At 46.6% G+C, this 21,726-nt stretch overlaps 1 protein-coding gene across 1 annotated transcript in view; it reads left to right on the top strand.

Annotated features, from left to right (window-relative positions):
• Nucleotides 1-19,012, top strand: part of PACS1 (phosphofurin acidic cluster sorting protein 1) — a 115,129-nt gene extending 96,117 nt beyond the window's left edge. The window contains exons 22-24 of the mRNA XM_088442519.1: nucleotides 3,260-3,456; nucleotides 15,986-16,105; nucleotides 17,041-19,012. Coding sequence (XP_088298645.1) covers nucleotides 3,260-3,456; nucleotides 15,986-16,105; nucleotides 17,041-17,156 — 433 coding nt within the window. The 3' untranslated portion in view covers nucleotides 17,157-19,012. The remainder of the gene's footprint in view (nucleotides 1-3,259; nucleotides 3,457-15,985; nucleotides 16,106-17,040) is intronic.
• The last annotated feature ends 2,714 nt before the right edge of the window (nucleotides 19,013-21,726 follow it).

The raw sequence follows: 21,726 nt of genomic DNA, 5'->3' as shown, positions 1-21,726 counted from the left end.
CATTGTAATGGGGCATGATCCGTTATGAGCTTAAACCGTCTGCCCAAGAGGTAATACCTCAAAGTGTCCAATGGCCAACGCCTCTTTTTCAACAATAGCGTACCTTTTTTTTTTTTGGTCATTGAGTTTTCTACTTTGGGACAACACTGCTCCTACCCCTACCTCTGAGGCATCCGTCTGAGCCACAAACTCTTTAGAAAAGTCTGGTGTTATCAACACCGGCTGTGTGCACAAAGCCACTTTCAATGCCTGAAACGCTTCTTCGGCCTCAGGGCCTCATTTCACCAGGTTAGACTGTTTCCCTTTTGTAAGGTCTGTTGGTGGCACCGCTGTGATGGAAAAAATGGGATAAACCATAATAGATTAATCGAGTACATCGAAAGGCGTCTGAACTGCTCGCAGTGCTTGTGGTAGGTTTTTTTTCCCGCAATCACTGCGAGCAGTTCAGGCTAAAAGACAACCAAGTGACGTGATCGATGACGCTGCTTTGTTAATTATGCACACCCATTAAACGCCCGTTTTGACCGTTTGGCACGCCTGCGTTCGGATCTCCACTCCCCGTTTTCAAGCACCTTCCCCTGTTACCACCCACAAACGCCTCATTCTGTCACTCAAATTAGCAGGCCCTCGCTGTTTTGCGAGCGCACGATTTCCGACCGCAATGACTGGTTGGCGCATACGCATTACGACGCATACGCAGATGTGCGAACATCGCTCGGAGCTTACGAGCGGCTCTGAATCAGGACCTCTTTTTCTTCCGACTATAGCATCTGCCCGTCGGGTATCGGATTTAGGGGTGCTTTCATGTCGCTCCCCCTTTTTAATACTTCATCGGGACAGGGCTGTTCTTCATACACGCCCAGGTTTCCTTCCCAAGGTGGTTTCTCACTTCCACCTGAATGAGGAAGTTGTGGTTCTGGCATTTAATTCAAGAAACGTCTCTGCAGGTGAGGCCTCGTTGGACGTGGTCCGTGCTCTGAAGATCTACATAGACCGCACTACTTTCATCAGGAAATCAGACTCCCTCTTTGTCCTATATAGATTCCACAAGAGGGGATGGCCAGTTATCAAACAGACTCTGGCCAGATGGATTCACATGACTATCTCACAGGCTTACACACAGACTGGCCTTCCTATGCCGGCTTTAGTATCTGCTCATTCTACTCGCTCTGTGGGTCCCTCGTTTGCATGCTGGCATGGTGCCTCAACTGAACAGCTACGCAGACGCCACCTGGTCTTCTGTCCACACCTTTCTGAGGATTTATGCCTTTGATACATTTGCCTCTCAGGATGCTTCCATCGAGCGTAGGGTTCTCCTATAAGCTTAGGAGCTTTCCTGCCCTTGAACAACTGCTTTGGGACATCCCTAATGTCTCCCTGTGGAGCCCTATGGACCCTGAAGAAGAAAAGGGGAGCTATGGTAAAACTTACCTTCGTTAAATCTTTCTTCAAAGTCCATAGGGTCCACAGGGCACCCGCCCTTACGCTCCTAGCTTCTATGGGTTTCTTCTCCTGGTCACTTGTTTCCTTCTCTGTGTGAGAGTGTGATTCTTCAGTGTACCAGTCTTCCTTCTCTCCTATCATGCTCTTGCCTTGGCTTGTTAACAAAACTAAAGTGCCCTCAGGCTGTGGGCGGGGTATAGGGGGAAGGACCGGTGCATCCTGGGATTAAAAGCTTTGCTGTTGGTGTCCGGTCCTCCCGGTCCCACCTAAACCCCAATGTGTCCCTGTAGACCATATGGACTTCGAAGAAAGAGAGTTAATGAAGGTAAGTTTTACCATAACTCTCCTTTTCCTTACATGTCAGTGATTGCTAGTTACTAGTTATTGTTTTTGCAGGACCTTTGTGACATAAAAAGGGTACATTTTGTTAACAATGCTCTATTTACTTTTAACTAACATTGGCCCTCATTCAGAGCCGTTCGCTATTTGCGGTCGTTCGTTCAAAAACAAGGGGTGGCTATTCAAATGATCCGTTCGCACATTGCAGTCTGTTCACACCTCTAAGTCTGAACGAGCGAGCAAAACATACGCTCGTTTATTTGATAAAAACGCCCCCTGGCCGCTCGCAACATACGTCATGTCCGCTATTTATTAGATTAATCGAGTACATCGTACAGCGTATGAACTGCTCGCTATTCTTGTGGTTGGTTTTTTCAACCGCTATTTTGCGAGCAGTTCTGAGTTAAAAAAAAACAAGTGACGTGGTCAATGACGCTGCTGTATTAATTATGCACTCCCTTAAAACGCCCGTTTTGACCTTTAAGCACGCCTGCGTTCGAATTCCACTCCCCCGTTTTCAAGCACCTTCCCCTGTTACCACCCACATACGCCTCATTCTGTCACTCAAAATAGCAGGCACTCGCTATATAGCGTACAAACGATTTTCGGCCGCACTGACTGGTTCGCGCATGCGTACTAAAAACCGTACGCATGCGCAGATGTGCGAACATCGCTCGGAACGAGCGTACTGCCGCTAGCGAGCGGCTCTGAATGAGGGCCTTTGTGCCAAATGGTATAGGGACTGCACAGTGCAGGGACATCTTAAGAGATGAGGGGGGCCCGTGTGCAATCTCCATGCATATGTCTCCGGTAAAATGGCGCTGAGGCCATTTTCTTGGAGATTTCTTTACAGCGCATGTGGCTGTGTCATTTTATTGGAGATGCTGCTGCAAGGTAGGTATATTGAGAGCTGCAGGGTCTGTGGTGTGGGCCCCCCTTGACTCAAGGGCCTGTGTCCACATCTATCCTCCGTGCACTAAAAGTCACGCCACACATAACACAGGAGCTCTGTGTGACTTGATAGCACAAGCATAATTTCGTGCAACCTTTTACCTTCAATTGCGTCTTATTCGCACAACGATGTGAATAGATAGCACAACGTCTGTGGGTGTGTCTGCATGCGAAACACTACATTACAGTGTTACAGCCACTGACACTGTAACGTAGCGTTTCGCATGCAGATACACTTCCACTCGCTCACAGAACATAGGCATGCTGCATATCGTTTTAATCAGCAGAAGCTGCTATTTATTTGCATCGCTGTGTTAATAAGACACATTTCAAGGTAAAGTGTTGCACAAAAGACGCTCGGCGCTACTGAGTCACGCCACGGCATGGCGCGACTAGAAGGACTGTTTAACGCGCAAGGCTAGATGTTTGAGGACCCATCTGTATTAGAATCTAAATCAATTCTTCAGTTTAAGGGTGTAGTTTAGATTAAACAAGAGTTTGACAGATGCTTCCTTTCATACCATAGGCCCACTCCAGATGCTCTTGGATTGCAGGTTGATTACTGGCTAAGCTGTGACCGAAGAAAAGAGCGAGAGGGTGGAGGGAAGAACACTCTCCGTAGCATTTTCCGTTCTGTCGTTGTGTCACGCCTACCCGGACCAGATACCCCACCTGGCAGCATGAGCTTAAGTGTAGTAACCACAGAGCCACGAAATAAGAAAGGTGATTTACATGTAGTTTGTTGAAAAGCATTGCACACTGCAACATAAGTAATTATGCCACTATATTACTTTATCATGCTATATTACATTGTGATGTTTTAACATTGCATTTCAAAGCTGACAGTACAGTCTTCACATATGATACTATTTAATATACGTAGTTCAAAGGGAATCGGTATGATTTACCCATGCCCGGCGGTTGGAATTCCGACAGCGGCATCCTGGCAGAGGAGGAAATCCTGACCGTCCTAAGGTAAGTATTGACAACCTATTTCCCCCCCCTAACCCTCCCTTAGGGGTGCCTAACCCTAACCTTCCCCCCAGTGCCTAACCCTAATCCCCCCTCTAAGTGCCTAAACCTAACCCCTCCTTCCCTGCGGCCTAACCCTAAGTCCCCCCCGGTGGTGCCTAACGCTAACCCTCCCTTCCCCTAGCCTAAACCTAACCTCCCGGGGGGTGTCTAACCATAAGTCCCCCCGGGAACCGTAAACCTAACCCTCCCCCCCCGCGCGGCTATCCGCGCTTGGCGCCCGGCGTCCCTTCGATCGGGATGCCGGGCGTCGGGCTCCCGGTGTATGTCTAATGACAGGCATCGGCATATTGACACCTGTCTTTAGACCCTTGCCGGGATATGACAGTCGGGAAGCCGTCTGTCGGGATTAGGTCCGCCGGCTTCCAGAAGTGAATACCGTTCAAAGGCAAGGTAAGTAAAGTAATGATCTTTAGCTACTGAGCCTTGGAAGCCTGCTCCTCCCAATTTGGGTTACGTCTAATTCAATTTTACCGGTCATTGCAGTTTAGCGCTTACAGGAGTATGTAATGTGTGAATGTGCCCTTAAAAAACTGATCTAGTAAGACCTTGATCCTGCCTGATATGAAGTCATCGGAGTGCCCTGGGAAGGGGTGGATCTACTGAAGACATCTTTTATAAAGTAATTACTTGAGAGGCTGCAAAGTGTATGTCAGAACTAAGGAAAACCAACACTGATGCTGAGTGAATTCTTTCTCCCCACTGGGGAGAGATGAGTCACAGTCAACACCTAGAACTGGGGCTGCACAAAGGGAGATTGTGCAGAGCCTCTTGTACAACACGAGCTAGATCATGTGGAAGTTGCAATACTACACTAGGCACAGGCTGGCATTTTAAGGGATTATTCCCAGGGAGGTGACCCATGGATGTCCTGGGTCCTTGTGGTGAATTGTAATCTAATCCCTTGATAGCCAGCACTTTCTACTTGACAGATTACTCCTCACAGAAAGAAGCCCACAAAGAGAGACAGACATTTAGTCCTGAATCTCTTTCTTGCTATGTCTCTCTGCAGGCAAGTACATTTTAGTATGGGCCACGTAGCTGGTCCTTAACATTCAGTAAAGCGAGGAGCCAGAGGCTCCTAACAATTTGCTGATTAAGCAGGAAAACATAAAAGTTGATTTAATTTCTTTCTTCTCAGTTGGAGGATTTATTTTGTGATGATCAACTTCCAGGTTTCATGTTGACTGCAGAACCCTTTTCCTTTCCCAAGTAGATAGATACCATGGGAGATGCCACCGTAACGTGCTTATCTAGGACCACCAAGACTATACAGATTCTGACCACGGTGGCTCATAAAGAGACTGCAGATGCAAAATTTAGTGCCATACATTTTCAACTCCACAGGAGCCATAACTTCTCAGTCAGCTGAGTAAAAACAGGAAAAAAATAACAAAAGCTTGGTCAGGGATGAATCCCTGAGAGTCACTAGTTGCTACTTCCAAGCAGCAAATGTGAGGCTGGAGATCTGCTCATCCTCTTCTGTTTTGCTGAGTGCACCAGGAGGTCATTGGCAAGCCGTGGAACTGCTACAGTATCACAAAGGATTTCTACAATGTGGAGCGTGAACAACCACCAAAAAGTCAAATAGCAACCTTTCTAGGAAAGCCCTTCTTGGGCTGCTTTCTTGGAAAATCTTACATAAGTTTGGTTAGTAATGCTGCATACACACATAAAGATTTTCTGACCAACCATCCAACTAGTTGATTGGTTGGAATGAAAATCTGGTAAATTATGAAAGCAAATGACAATCAGCAATTTGCTCCCAAATGCCGGAAAATGGACAAAAACTGTTGTTTGAACAAATTGTTTAGATCAAACATTTAACAAACTTGTCTGACGAACATTTTCATCTGTTTTCTGGCATGTAGGAGCAAATTGCTGATCATCATTTATTCCCAGATTTTCATTCCAACCAATCAACTAGTTGGATGGTTAGACAGAAAATGTTTACGTGTGTACCCAGCTTAACTCTTTTTCTCAGTATTATTTCAGAGCCAGCTGAAGGGAAGAAAAGCTCAACATCATGTTTGGGCAGCATTTGATAAACCTTTAGCTAATGATTATGTAAGGCCTTTACGTGTAGATTGTATCCCTTAGTTAAGTGCCCTTAACAAATTAGATGGTTAATTTCCTGGATGGTGGCCTCAATGCATAATATGTTTATTACTAAGGAGGATTTAATTAATATACAGGAACCCAGATCACATATACGTGTGGAGATAGATAATGTACAGCCTGATCAGTATGGTGTCAGTGGGTCAATGGGTTCTCCTATTAAACTTTTTGGGAAGAAGAGCCAATGGGCCCAAATCAGAGTTGTGCGCTTTTCCCATGGCTGCTGCGTCTGAACACAGCAACAATGAGAAAATGTTCTAATCCTGCAGGGGGCATCTCAGGACAAAAGACACCCCCTGACAGCATCGCAGATCCGAGTGCTGTGTCTGAAGATGCAGCATAGGATCACCTGGTGCGATGGTTGCAGCCATTGGCCATCTGAGTAAGCCTAAGCTTACGCAAATTTCCTGGCCCCGGCTGAGCAGTACCAGTGGACATTCTGTGTAAGCCTAAGCTTACTCAGAATGACCGCTGGAACTGCTCAGCCAGGGCCAGGAAATCTGCGTCGGAAGACGCAGACCCTGGCCTCGCCACGCCACTCCAAGAAGTGTTCCCCATTTTTGGCAACGTGGCTGGCCTCACCCATTCCCCGCCCCCAAACAGCGACTATGGGGCACTGCAAGTGTACTCACAGATAGAAACATGCACAGTGCAGATCCTGTGCATGCGCAGATCTTTAACGCTGATATCTGTACGCAAACCATCTTCTCTAGATTAAGTGATCCATTTCATAGTTGTCACAAAGAGAACACCTTGGATAGAAGTAAGATCCAAAACAAATGGGTCATGTAATGGCTCTCTCAGAACCAGAATGTATTGTGGCTCAGATTCAGAGCCGGACGCTTTTTTTTGTGCGGCCTCCTGGCCGCTCGAATAGCTGTGGGTGACATCCCACAGCTATTGCGAGCGGCCAGGATGATGGTCGCGATAGTCAAGACCATCGCGACCATAGGGCTTGCGACGAGACCCTTGTCGTAGGGTCTCGTGGCCGCAAGCCCCAGAGAGCTTCTGGCTCTAATAGAGCCGGAACCTCTCCCATTGAAATCACTGGTGATGTGACGTCAGTGGGGCCGCCCACAAACGGCAGGCGTTCGCATGGGAATGCCTCCGTTTGTGAAGCCACGCCTACAAAACGGGGCGAGCTGTCGATCAACATCGACAGCCGCCTCTTTTGTATTGAGCCACGGAGCGAGTGCTTTTTGCGCTCGCTCCGGGGGTCGCGCACGCCGCGCGTGCGCACTGGACCACCATCGACCTGCTTGCGAGCGGGTCTGAATCGGGCCCTGTGTTCATCACAGACTTCGGCACCAAATGTTGGGGTACTTATATGGTGTTACATGGCTTATGGATAAAGAGAGAAAAACAACTACATGCAATAATTCTGGAAACGATAGCAGTTTAGCAATTCAGCATTCTCAAACTTTCCGAGGACACAGACATCCAAGGATATTTTTCTTCAGGGTCCATAGGGCTCCACAGGGGAGACAATGGGACTTGGAGGACTGGACACCAACAGCAAAGCTTTTCAATCCCAGGATGCTTCGGTCCTTCTCCCTATACTCCGCCCACAGCCTGAGGGCAACTCGGATTCATTGGTGTCCAGCAGGAACTGGATTAACGTTTTAACAGTGGGGCTGCTATTAAGCAACCCAAGCTTATTTTTATGATTTACTTTTATTTTCATTTATTTTACTATCGAGCAGCAGCGCGAGACAGTCCTTTGGACGTCTGCACTGCTGCTCCATCACCCCTTTGCGGCGCCGTGACAGCAGCCCTCGTCTAGGTACTCCTGGCGGGACTACAAGGGGGACCTAGCTAGCAAGGCTCCCCGGACCCCAGACTGCAGCCGGGACTCAAGGGGACAGGTAAGGTGGATCCCCGCTGGCGTCTATGCGCAGTCTTGCCTCCGGTCTCAGGAGACAGACCGGAGGCGCTGATGTGGACACCGGTTCGTCCGGGACTCCACTAGACCACCAGAGCATTACAAGCACTGGTGCAGGGCACAGTTAAAGCTAGGGGACTCGATGGTAATATCAGCATAGGGGAGAAGGCGCTCTCCCTGCGGCCCCTCCCCCAGCTCAGGACGCCATTCCACTGCGGTCTTGCTGCTCCCTGAGCTGCTCCTCTCTCACCCTCCACTCCCTCTGAGACTCACTGCAGCCATTTTCTGCATTCAGGTGTTCGGGAATGCTGGGTCCCGTCTCCTTGTATACCTCTCCCAAGGGCCAGGTCTATACAACGCTGCTGTCTGTTTTATTTTTTCCTGTTACGGTCAGCTTATACCTTTCCGTTTATTCTACTATAACCCTGGCATACTAAGGTATAGGGGGTTCATTGTACCTCACATCTCCCTATATTTGTGAGGGCTATCACATACTATATATTGCTGTTGCGCACTACACTTTTCCATATTATACATACATCTGGATTGCTCACTGAACTGTGTCAGATTGTGTGTTACATCATTCAGGATGGTCTTTGTGCATCTTGTTATACTGCCCCGTGCTCATTTGCCCCGGTGTCCTCTCCTTAGGACCCACCCTGGGCTACTTTTTCACAGGTGCTGGCAAAAATTGCAGACCACCTAGCGGTCCCTATGTTAGCTCCCTCTATGGGATGGCCCCAGCAGGTACTCCCTGCAAATCCTTTGCCTCCCCCATGGGTAGACGTACTGTCTACCTCAGTGCAGAGTCTGGCGGATACCTCTTCAGACTTTGAACAAATGCTGCAAAAAGAGAGACCCTTATCTAGTAAACCTACTAAGCGTGCTGTGTTACCTTCCCAGTCCACCCAGCTATCAGGTTCTGAATTATCAACTGGGGAGGCAGAAGACGCTGTCCTCTCTCACTCTGACTCCCCCTCGGGAGACATGGAACCCCACTCTAAATTCAATATACCTGCATTTGTGAGAGCTGTAAAATCTATTCTTCAAAAAGAAGAGACCGAACCCGCTTCTAAGGCAAAACAGCCACTCTTTAAACAACAAAAGGTAGTTTTACCAGAGTTCCCTCACTCTAATCAGCTATCTGATCATATGAGTGGGGCATGGAATATGCCCAGTAAAAGATTTCAGCTGTCAAAAAGTTCCTTTTACCCTCTTCCCACTACTATGGGAAGTTTCCCCAGCAGTGGATTCCCACGTGACACATCTGGTCAAGAATGCTACCTTTCCTATCCATACTGCAACCTCCTTGAAGGAGACTACGAAGAGAAGGATGGAAGCTTGTCTAAAATGTATATACTCTCTTACAGGAGCTATTACTCGTCCTGCTAGAGATACAGCCTGGGTGGTAAAAGCCATTAAGAGTTGGGCAGAGGCCCTAGAAGAGACATTTCCCTCTGATGCTTCCAGGGAACAGCTGTCCTACATATCTCACATTAGAGATGCAGCCTCCTATTTGGGTGAAGCAGCTATAGATACGGCTCTTCTAGCCTCCAAGACATCTGCCACTTCTTTAGTAGCCTGCCGTATTGTTTGGCTCCGCTCATGGAAGGCAGATGTGGACTCTAAAAAGGCTTTGGAGTCTCTGCCTTAGTCAGGGGATATCCTGTTTGGCCCAGAATTGGACAAAATTGTGACCACCTTGGCAGCTTCCAAGACGACGTTCCTGCCATCTGCATATAGGACCTGATTCAGACCCACTTGCTAGCAAGTCACCGCTCGTTGCAGACGATGTTCGCTAATGTGCGCATGCGTGTAGTTCGTAGTGCGCGTGCACAAACTAGTACGAGCGATCGGAATGTGCTCGCTCGCCCTCCAAAGACAGCCCAGTGGTTTAAGTGATAGGAGAGGCCGTTTGTGGGTGGTAACAGGGGCAGGCCAGTAGTAACCGGGGAGTGGAGTTGCGGACACAGGCGTGCCAGAGTGTTTTCACGCCGTTTCTAGGGCGTGCATAATTAACAGGCAGTGTCATACTACATGTCACCTGCTTGAATAATACACTGAAGTGCTCGCAGTGCTTGCGGTAGGGTACAGTCAACCGCAAGCGCTGCGGTCAGATCCGATGAAACCCGATGTACCGATGGTTGTATATACTTCCTGGAGATGACATACGCTAGTGGGCGGCTAAAGACAGGCTGGTGGGTATCTGTAAACACAAAGAGATCGCTCCCCAAGACATTATGGGCGTGCTTATGCCTTGCCTTGCGAGCAGCTGCCTTGATGTCACTTAGCTGAATTTCCATACGCTGGGAGCGAGCGGCTGCATCTAGCGAGCGGGTCTGAATCAGGTCCATAATGCGAAGCCTCGGATGTCATCCTTTTGTCCTCAAGGATAAGCTGTAGGTCAGTCCAAGGCATCAGGCACCAACTAAGGCCTCCAAGCCTAGAACCAAACAGACCTGGTTTACTAGACGTCCACCTACCAAATCTGAGGCCAAGCCTTCAGCCTGACGGGACGGGCCTCTCCCTGGGGGCTCCCGGGGTGGGAGACCGACTTCTTCAATTCACCCAGTTCAGACCACATCAGATGTTTTGGTAAGAAAAGTGGTCTCCCATACATATGCCCTCTCCTTCCTAAGGTGACCTCCCCAGCAGTTCTTTTGCACAGGACCTCCATTGGACCCAAGCAAAGCCCTGCTGCTCAAAAAGGCCATTCAGTTCTTACTGCTCTCATGAGTAATAATTCCGGTCCCCTCCTTACAGCGAGGGAAGGGCTATTATTCTACCCTTTTCTTAGTTCAGAAAAGCCCAACAGGTCTCACAGGCCTATCCTCAACCTCAAGTTTCTGAACAAGTTTATCAGGGTGCCCAGGTTTTGTATGGAAACCCTTCGCTCTATTATCCTAGCTATGGAACCTGGGGATTTTATGGTGTCTCTGGACATTCAGGACGCTTACCTACATGTACCTATAGCGCCTTCTCATCAACAATATCTCTGGTTTGCTAGACGATTTCTTGCTGTTGGCCAGCTCCCCAGAAATTCTTCACTGCCATCTACAGGTAACCATTACCTTTCTACAAACGCACGGTTGGCTGATCAATTGGAAAAAGTCATCCTAGACTACTTCTCAAAGAATGGTACATCTGGGAGCCCTCCTGGACTCTCAGGTTCAGAGAATCTTCCTGACAGCAGACAAAATCTCGGTATTACAGCACCGGTTGTACATACTACTACACAGTCACCGAGTGTCAATTCGCTCTGCAATGCGGACTCTGGGATCAATGCTATCCACCTTCGACATGGTGGAGTTTGTTCAGTTTCACTCCAGGCCTCTACAACACCTGATCCTCTCCAGGTGGAACGGCCTGCCCCATCTGCTCAGATCCCAGACGATGGGCTTCTCCACGGAGGTTCGCCTGTCCCTAGCCTGGTGGCTACAGACATCCCACTTAGACAAGGGAAGCCCCTTTTGGATCCCGGAATGGGCACTCCTCATTACAGATGCAAGCCTACGCGGGTGGGGTTCAGTGACCAGCTAACATGCCTGCCAAGGCTGCTGGACTCCAGCCGAGGCGGTCTTACCAATCAACGTCCTGGAACTCTGAACCATCTACAGAGCTCTCTCTCTGGCTCAGGATATTCTTCAGGGCAGGCCAGGACAAGTACAGTTCAACAACGCCACGGCAGTGGCCTACCTCAATTACCAAGGTGGCACTTGAAGTCGGACAGCAATGGCAAAAGTATCCCACATTCTCACTTGGGCCGAACGCCATCTCCCAGCCATCTCCGCAGTGTTCATCCCAGGAATTCTCAATTGGGAAGCAGATTTCCTCAGCCATCACGACGTGCATGCAGGAGAGTGGTTTCTACATCCAGAAGTCTTTCAGCTCCTGGTGGACAAATGGGGTCTTCCAGATGTGGACTTCAAGGCCTCAAGACACAACCACATACTTCCAGTGTATGGAGCCAGGACAAGGGACCCCAACGTGGCCTTTGTGGGCGCATTATCTGTGAGGTGGACCTTCCATTTGGCGTTCCTCTTCCCTCCAATATCCCTTCTTCCTCGGGTTCTTCGGAAGTTCAAACAGGAAGGGGGCACAGTCCTACATATCTCACATTAGAGATGCAGCCTCCTATTTGGGTGAAGCAGCTATAGATATGGCTCTCCTAGCCTCCAAGACATCTGCCACTTCTTTAGTAGCCTGCCGTATTGTTTGGCTCCGCTCATGGAAGGCAGATGTGGACTCTAAAAAGGCTTTGGAGTTTCTGCCTTAGTCAGGGGATCTCCTGTTTGGCCCAGAATTGGACAAAATTGTGACCACCTTGGCAGCTTCCAAGACGGCGTTCCTGCCATCTGCATATAGGACCTGATTCAGACCCGCTTGCTAGCAAGTGGCCGCTCGTTGCAGACGATGTTCGCTAATGTGCGCATGCGTGTAGTTCGTAGTGCGCGTGCACAAACTAGTACGAGCGATCGGAATGTACTCGCTCGCCCTCCAAAGACAGCCCAGTGGTTTAAGTGATAGGAGAGGCCGTTTGTGGGTGGTAACAGGGGCAGACCAGTAGTAACAGGGGAGTTGCGGACACAGGTGTTCCAGAGTGTTTTCACGCCGTTTCTAGGGCGTGCATAATTAACAGGCAGTGTCATAGTACATGTCACCTGCTTGAATAATACACTGAAGTGCTTGCAGTGCTTGCGGTAGGGTACAGTCACCGAGTGTCAATTCGCTCTGCAATGCAGACCCTGGGATCAATGCTATCCACCTTCAACATGGTGGAGTTTGTTCAGTTTCACTCCAGGCCTCTACAACACCTGATCCTCTCCAGGTGGAACGGCCTGCCCCATCTGCTCAGATCCCAGACGATGGGCTTCTCCACGGAGGTTCGCCTGTCCCTAGCCTGGTGGCTACAGACATCCCACTTAGACAAGGGACGCCCCTTTTGGATCCCGGAATGGGCACTCCTCACTACAGATGCAAGCCTACGCGGGTGGGGCTCAGTGACCAGCCAACATGCCTGCCAAGGCTGCTGGACTCCAGCCGAGGCGGTCTTACCAATCAACGTCCTGGAACTCTGAACCATCTACAGAGCTCTCTCTCTGGCTCAGGATATTCTTCAGGGCAGGCCAGTACAAGTACAGTTCAACAACGCCACGGCAGTGGCCTACCTCAATTACCAAGGTGGCACTTGAAGTCGGACAGCAATGGCAAAAGTATCCCACATTCTCACATGGGCCGAACGCCATCTCCCAGCCATCTCTGCAGTGTTCATCCCAGGAATTCTCAATTGGGAAGCGGATTTCCTCAGCCATCACGACGTGCATGCAGGAGAATGGTTTCTACATCCAGAAGTCTTTCAGCTCCTGGTGGACAAATGGGGTCTTCCAGATGTGGACTTCAAGGCCTCAAAACACAACCACAAACTTCCAGTGTATGGAGCCAGGACAAGGGACCCCAACGCGGCCTTTGTGGGCACATTATCTGTGAGGTGGACCTTCCATTTGGCGTTCCTCTTCCCTCCAATATCCCTTCTTCCTCGGGTTCTTCGGAAGTTCAAACAGGAAGGGGGCACAGTCCTGTTGGTGGCTTCGGCATGGCCCAGACGCCATTGGTACTCCGATCTTCAAAGTTTCTCTATAGACATTCCTCTTTAACTTCCTCTACGATTAGATCTGTTGTCTCAGGGTCCCTGTCCACATCCGGACCTGGCCCGCCTGTGTTTAACGGCTTGGCTTTTGAGACATCCTTCCTAAAGGTTAAGACCATGCTCAGAGCGCGTAAACCGGCCTCGGACAGAATTTATCACCGCATATGGCATATATATTGTATTTCCAGTGGTGTGCTCATGGAAACAAGTTTTTAAGGTTTCTAGAATACTTGCCTTTCTTCAGGCTGGATTGGCTCTTGGACTCCGCCTAGCATCTCTGAAAGTGCATGTCTCTGCTCTGTCCATCTGGTTCCAGCGCAGAATTGCTCCTCTACCGGATGTTCACACCTTCCTACAAGGTGTTCTACATATACAACCTCCCTTTGTCCCTCCTGTGACTCCGTGGGATTTGTCAGTGGTTCTCCACGCACTTCAGGAACCTCCGTTTGAACCTCTGGCATCAGTGAAGGTCAAGTGGTTCACTCTGAAGACTCTGTTTTTTCTGGTTATAGTATCTGCCTGTAGGGTATCGGATCTAGGGGCGCTTTCATGTCGCTCCCCCTTTTCAATCTTTCATCAGGACAGGCTGTTCTTAGAACGCACCCGGGGTTCCTTCCCAAGGTAGTTTCTTGTTTCCGCCTGAATGAGGAAATTGTGTTTCCGGCCTTTCAATCACCAGACCTCTCGGCAGGTGAGGATTCTTTGGATGTGCTCCGTGCTCTGAAGATCTACGTGGACCGTACTAGTTCCATCAGGAAATTGGACTCCCTCTTCATCTTATATGGATTCCATAAGAAGGGATGGCCAGATAAGAAACAGACTCTGGCCTGATGGCTTTGTATGACTATCTCACAGGCTTACACTCAGACGGGCCTTCCTGTGTCGGCTACAGTATCTGCTCATTCGACTCACTCTGTGGGTCCCTCGTGGGCAGCCTGGCGTGGCGCCTAAGCTGAACAGCTATGCAAGGCTGCCACATGGTCTTCTGTCCACACATTTCTTAGGTTTTATGCCTTTGATACATTTGCCTCTAAGGATGCTTCCTTCGGGCGCAGGGTTCTCCTTTCAGCTCAGGAACGTCCCCGCCCTTGAACAACTGCTTTGGGACATCCCCATTGTCTCCCTTGTAAAGCCCTATGGACCCTGAAGAAGAAAAGGAGAGCTATGGTAAACTTACACTTGTTAACTCTCTTTCTTCGAAGTCCATAGGGTCCACAGGGCACCCGCCCTGACACACCTGGCTTCTATTGGTTTCTTCTCTTGGTCACTTGTTTCCTTCTCTGTGAGAGTGATTCTTCAGTGTACCAGTCTTCCTTCTCTCCTATCTTACTCCTGCCTTGGGCTTATTAACAAAACTGAGTTGCCCTCAGGCTGTGGGCGGGGTATAGGGGAAGGACCGGAGCATCCTGGGATTGAACAGCTTTGCTGTTGGTGTCCGGTCCTTCAAGTCACACCTACACCCCATTGTCTCCCCTGTGGACCCTATGGAGAGGTGTCCGAATATCTGCTCTGGATGCTGATCTTATTGGGGTTAGGATTTCAGATGTACGGTCAACAAATGCCTTCTCAGATTCACAATTGATTTCCATCATTTTCAGTTTCAGACTCTACCTATCTAGCCTGGTGACAGCGATAAAGGTGTTGTGTGACGATCATGTTAGATATGGCTGTTCTTCTAAGATCCAAAGGTTGACTATTACTACTTACCTGGATGACCTGTTCATCAAGGTTGAGAATAAAATATACAGATGTGTCCACATACATCTGTTATACGTGTGTTAAAAGTCTCGTTACACAACGAGTGAGTGCCGTGTGACTCAAATGCATCTTCATCAAGGTGAAGATTAATATAAAATATACAGATGTGTCCACATACATCTATCCTCCGTGTGCAACAAGTTGCGTTACATTACGCGTGAGTGCCATGTGACTCGAATGCATCTTATTCGCACAGAGGTGCGAATTTAGCACACAAGCAGTTTCTGCTGATTACAATGATATGCGGCATGCCTTTATTATGTGTGCAACTGCGGGTGTATTTGCATTTAGCATTTCGCAGGCAGGTACACCCACAGTCGCAAACAGAACATAGGCATGCCGCATATCATTTTAACCACTGTGTGTTCTATTCGCACGTCTGTGTGAATGAGACACATTTGAAGGTAAAAAGTTGCACGAAAAGACGATCGGCGCTACCGAGTCACACCATAGCTTGGCGCGACTAGTAAGGCTGTTTAATACGCAAGGAGGCTAGATGTATGTGGACACATCTGTAGTACTGTTTTAGAGGTTTGTTTTCTAGGTCTGTTGTTCGACTCCTCACAGGTTAAGCTGTTATTGTAGTAAGTCAAGAGAGTCTCATTACAGAGACTAAAATAATCTCTTTTGACTTAGACATTGCATGTTCTGCTTTGTGTGAAGTCTTGGGGAAGATATCTCGACCTTCGAAGTCGTACAGTTTTCATGGTCACATATTTAATGTTAAGTTGTCCAAAATATTTTTCTTTACTGGAGAATCAGATATTTTTAGGCATGGGTTAAACATATAATGTTTTTATGTTTTCACATTTCAGTGCCAACTATATTCTTAAGCAAGAAGCCAAAGGAAAAAGAAACTGATGCCAAAAGTCAAATAATAGAAGGAATTACAAGACTGATTTGTTCTGCTCGACAACAGCAAACCATGCTAAGAGGTAAGGTGGTGGATGTATATAGAGTTGGTAATTCAGTCAGTAAGTAAGGAACGTAAAGGAATTGCAGATGTTATTATATAGTTGTAACATATGCCATAGCATTGTGCAATAAAGGAAGCAAATTGAATATACAGTAAAATAAATTAATACACAGATGTGTCTACATAAATCAGCAGCTGTGACACTGTAATGTAGCATTTTGCATGCAGATACAGCCAGCAGTCGCACACAGAATAAGACACATTTGAAGGTAAAAAGTATGGATGTGCAAGCTCGGATTAGTTCGGATTTTCCCGCCAAGTTCGAGCGGCCAAAATGATGGTCGCGATGGTCAAGACCATCGCGACCATTGGGCTTGCGACGAGACCCTGCGGTAGGGTCTCGTTGCCGCAAGCCCAGGAGTGCTTTTGGCTCTATCAGAGCCAAAAGCACTCCAACTGGCATCACTAGTGATGTCAGTGGGGCCGACCCCAAACTGCAATGTGATCAACAGCATATCTGTGCCAATGGCAGGTAAATGGCTGGCTGTACTAAAATGGTAGTAAGGTGCACAGTACAGTGATGTATCACTATTTCCACCATGTGCATTTACTTGTGGATGCACTAAGCTAGTTACATTTTGATTTCTGGAAAAATGGGCATGCACCTTGAAATGCCCTTGGTGGACAAGTAGACACACAGGTGCATATAAAATAGCATTTCAGGTCCACACGTTTAACAGTTTGTGAATGAGCCTTTATGCCTTACTTTTCAACATTCTCCCCGTCTTTCATATTCTTTGCTGTTCAGTAACTTCCATCATATGTCCTTACTATTTGGCCCACATTTTACATCTTATCTGCTGCTCACATGTACTTGTCTTCTACAATAATTTTATTTGTTTTGTGTTTTCCCCTTTGGTCCCAAAATCATGTTTTATTCCTTATGTCTTTCAGTCACAGTTGATGGCCGTCTCTTCAGTGACGTGAAGTTTTTCCAGGTGGCATCCCAGTGGCCGACTCATGTCAAATATTTTCCTGTTGGAATTTTCAGCTCAGCTGGAAAACCATGATATTCCTCCAAATCAAACCTAAACAAATATTTAGCTTTACACCCTAAACATTCATGTTTACCCACAAAGCTCCCCCTAGTGAACTGTGACCCTGTATGTATGTCAATACATGCCAATGCCATTTTCATCACATTTTTTCAACTGACACAATATATCATCATCTGTTTAGGTACTGTAGCAATGACACCACCAGATACATCTTCTTCTGTTAAAATCTACATATGGACAAACACAAGACACAAAATGTTACACATACTACATGACAAGTATGTCATGACAGTAATTTACTGATATTATGTTACATATATAGATAGATGCTTATTGTATTGTAACATTTATATCTCTAGTGCCATTCATGTAAATGATTACAACATAGAATGTTATTTTCTAATATAGGAGCAAACTTCCACAATGCTTAACTCACAACAACCAGTCAAATGTTAGCATTGATCAGTCTACTGCAAAGTAGATAAATAGAAGTGTCTGATTGGTCACTATGGCCTACTGCACTAAGCATGTTTGCCCTTAATGTTAGTTAATGAACTTCAAAGAAAGGAGTCAATAATATATATGAATAGCATTCAAATATGAAATCTGATCAATTGCTCTTGTCAGGAGTCTATTCAAAAATTTAAAAAGATTATCCATTGACTTCTGTTGGCTGATAAAGCTCCGCTGCCTTAGGCTAATAACCATAATGATGCAGTGTCTGGGGAATTGTAGTGAATACCCTTTTGATTGTTGCTTAATTTTGAATTTTAGTGAAATGCAAGTTGAACAGTGTTAATATTAGCCTCTGCTGTTACATAGTGTTGACCTTATTAGCAAATTTCGGACTTAAGGGAGAAAATATATATAATACAGTGGATTTTTGGGGGGGAAATGTGCATTATAAAATCAATTAGTAATACTTAAAATGTACATCTATACTTGTCAAACAATGTTACATTTCTTTTTTAGTCCTTTCATACTCTGTTACATACGTGCTAATACCTCTCATATACTGTAATATGGATTCAAAGTTCTCACATACACTGTTACACACATGTAAATGCCTAATATTCTGTTTTACATGCTTACTAATACCTGTCGTGCACTGTTACAGGCTTACCCATACCTGACATACATGCTTACCTGTTATCAGATGCAGGATATGCAATGTAATATTTGCACAAATATGTACAAGTACTCATTTACATATCTAGTAATGTCCTGATACATGGCCACAAATAACTTCCCTTCTCTGTTACATTCCTGATATACATGGCTACATGTGCACAAATATGTCTCATACACTAGTACATCCACTCAAATATCTCTCATATACTTCCCATGTAAGTACTTACTGTACATACCCTAAATGCCGTGATACATGACCACAAATGTCTTACTTGTATACGTGTTGCATGCACACAAATGTCTCATAAATTGTTACTCGCCATAAGCTAAACAACAAAAAATGACATGCTACATGCAAACACCTTGTACATGCAGTCATGTAAACTTCCATTAGTTGCATATATACAATACTCCCACTTGTAGAGTCCTTATATCTTGCGTGATCCTATACACTCCATAATCCTCTATTTAAGCACTGCCTTCCTAATTTATCAGCACTTTTCACTTGCCTCGTTAATGTCTTAATATATATTAATGTATAGTATTTACAAAGCACAATGTTCTTCAGCACCCAGTGGGTTTAAAAGCAACTCCTACCCTTCAGTCAGTCTTCCCTTTTGTCCTCTTATCCCATTTGTCTGGTGTTGCACAAATGTATATAATTTGCTTCTAGCTTTTTATGTTTTGTATTGTTTCTAAAATTATTTTCAATAAAGTTTCTGTGGTTTATATAGTGAGGGGGTATTGTGATTTGTGAGCACAATCTATGCTGGCTATATGTATAAATGGTAAACATAAAAAAGTAGTATAAATAATAAGCATAATCACTGGAACAAGTCTCACACTCGTCTACCAAACAGTTGGTGTAACTTGGCTGTAACAGGGCGTTTTCACTTAGGTCAATAAAGGTGTATTGATGGAACTCTGGATTATGCACATTTGGTTGTAAGCATAAATACACCTGCTTCCAGACTTATCTTTTGCATCTAGTATAGGGTAGCTGCAAATACACACTGATAATAATGACTATAAGTAAACCCGGCACACACCTAGGGAAAGTTAGGCACTTGGGGAAGTAATAGGGGTAAAATACTCAACGTAACATTAATCTGTCAGACGTCTCTGTAGTAAATCCTGATCACATGGCCACTGGGGCCTGGATGACGACACTGGGACCAGGTAAGTGACCTCTGGGATACCAGGGGCGTTAGGTCGACAGTTTCTGTCGACATGTCATCCGTGTAGACATGTTGAATGACAACATGGTCACTGTGGACATGCTAAGCATGTTGACATTTATTCTGTTAGTCGCCTATGCTGGGATCAAGGTGATGAAGGAGAAGGCCCAGCGAAGGAGGAGAGCATGCTGGACCAAGGAGTGGCTGCTGCAAAAGGGATACCTGCTCTTAGATGTCCCTGCTGATGGAGATCTAGGAGAACAACCCGGATGTCTACTGCAACTACCTGCACATGGATGACGCCACCTTCCAGGAGTTGCTGAGTATGGTGACCCCCCACATCCGGAGGCAGGACACAAGGCTGCGGAGGGCAATCCCTGCTGAAGAGAGGCTGGTGGCTAACCTGAGGTACCTGGCTACAGGAAGTTCATTGGAAAACCTGAACTTTGGAACCCTCATCTCCCCTCAGTCCTTGGGCGTCATCATCTAGGAGACCTGCAAGGCTATTGTCAAAGTGCTGCAGTACCAGTATTGCAAGATAAGAAAAAAAAACACACTAAACATTTGTTTCTTTTTATCTTTTTTCTTTTATTTCACTATTTAAAGAACAATATTGTCAGCCAATAAGGCTGCATTAACAACACTGTGCCAACAACAATGCACAGTAATAAATAAAAATTTTTGGTGTTTTTTTTAATATATAAATTTAGGCTGCTGTTTGGTATACGGTGGGTCAGATGCCAGATTGAACAGGCCAATACACACATGGCACAAGTACAGATTGTGGCCCCAGCTTCCATCAATTTGTACTTGCGCCATGTGTGTAGTGACCTTGAACAATCAGCGTCATCACCACCGTATATCATACAGTACCTATTGGGAGTGATAAAATTTGGTGATAGTACAGGCAACAATAATAAAAAAAAAAAAAAGACATTACATCTTCAAAAAATGGGGCAAATCACCTTCTGCCTCCAGCATGGCAGTGTAAATTGCCTGGCTTGTGGATGGGGTACTGGGTGGGGGAGTAGCCACCAACCTGGCTGGGGGGGGGGGGTCACAGAGACAGTTTGGGCAGGTGAGCAAATAAGAGGGTCTGCTATATGTGTGGAGATATGCAGATTAGAATGTATAGCCCTAATCAGCAGCTCATAGACCAGCCTCTGGAACTCCCTTTGTGTTTGCCCTATCATTTGGCGCATTTCGTTATTTATATGTGACGTAAAGTCATCAATTTGGTTGTCTTAGGAGGATTCGTTCCGCCTGCTGCAGGTATATGTCCTCCGGCTCGGTGAGTTGCAGTTGCTGCAGCTTTTTCCCCTGCCGTTTTTATTTTCTCTGGGGAGGTGCGGAAGATGTTGGGGGGTTGAATGGTCGGTGGGTATAGGGATGAGGTATCCACCTTGCTGTCCCCGATCAGACTGATGTCCGGAGTTGTGGACAAATCAGGGTCTTGGGTGGGAGACTGTATAGGAAAAAAAAATGGAGAAAAAATATTATTGTCATGTTTTTTTTAACCCATTTTTTTACTATTTTTCTAGTTCCAAACACCGTGGAAGACCATCATTGAAGAGTTTGAACAACGTTGGAATTTCCCTAACTGCGGAGGAACCATAGATGGAAAACATATGCATCAACCCACCTGCCAACACCGGGTCATATTACTACATCTGTAAAGGCTTCTTCAGCATCGTTCTCATGGCAGTGGTGAATTCCAACTATGACTTTATGTTTGTGGATGTTGGCAAGAATGGCCGTGCTTCGGATGGCGGGTCCTTCAAATAGACGACATTCTACCAGAGACTCACCAACATAACCTCAACTTGCTGTTACTGGACGAGACAAAGCATGGCCTAAATTACATTTTCGTCGCAAATGAGGCCTTTGCTTTACATGAACATGTGATGAAGCCTTTTGCACAGAGGGGCGTGACCAGAGAGAAGAGGATCTACAACTATCATTTATCCTGGGCACGGCACATTGTGGAAAATGTGGTTGGAATACTGAGTAACCTGCTCCGCATTTTCCACACCACCATCAACCTACGTGTGGACAAGATAGACTGGGTCGTGATGGCGAAAAAAAACTACACAATGGGGACCAGTCACTGCTAGACCAGAAGATGCAGGACATCCAGAGGAGATTGCCCAGTTTACATCAGTGTTTGCACCTCCAATTCAAACAACATCGACAGCACGTGCTGATGAAGTGAGGGAGGAGTATATGGCCTATTTCAATGGACCAGGTGCAATACCATGGCAGGAGGACTGTCT

This window comes from Taudactylus pleione, unplaced genomic scaffold (genome assembly GCF_031769625.1).
Source record: "Taudactylus pleione unplaced genomic scaffold, aTauple2 ptg000313l, whole genome shotgun sequence".
NCBI lineage: Eukaryota > Metazoa > Chordata > Amphibia > Anura > Myobatrachidae > Taudactylus > Taudactylus pleione.
The sequence above is the reverse complement of the archived record's forward strand: the minus strand, read 5'-3'. Positions and strand labels throughout refer to the sequence as shown.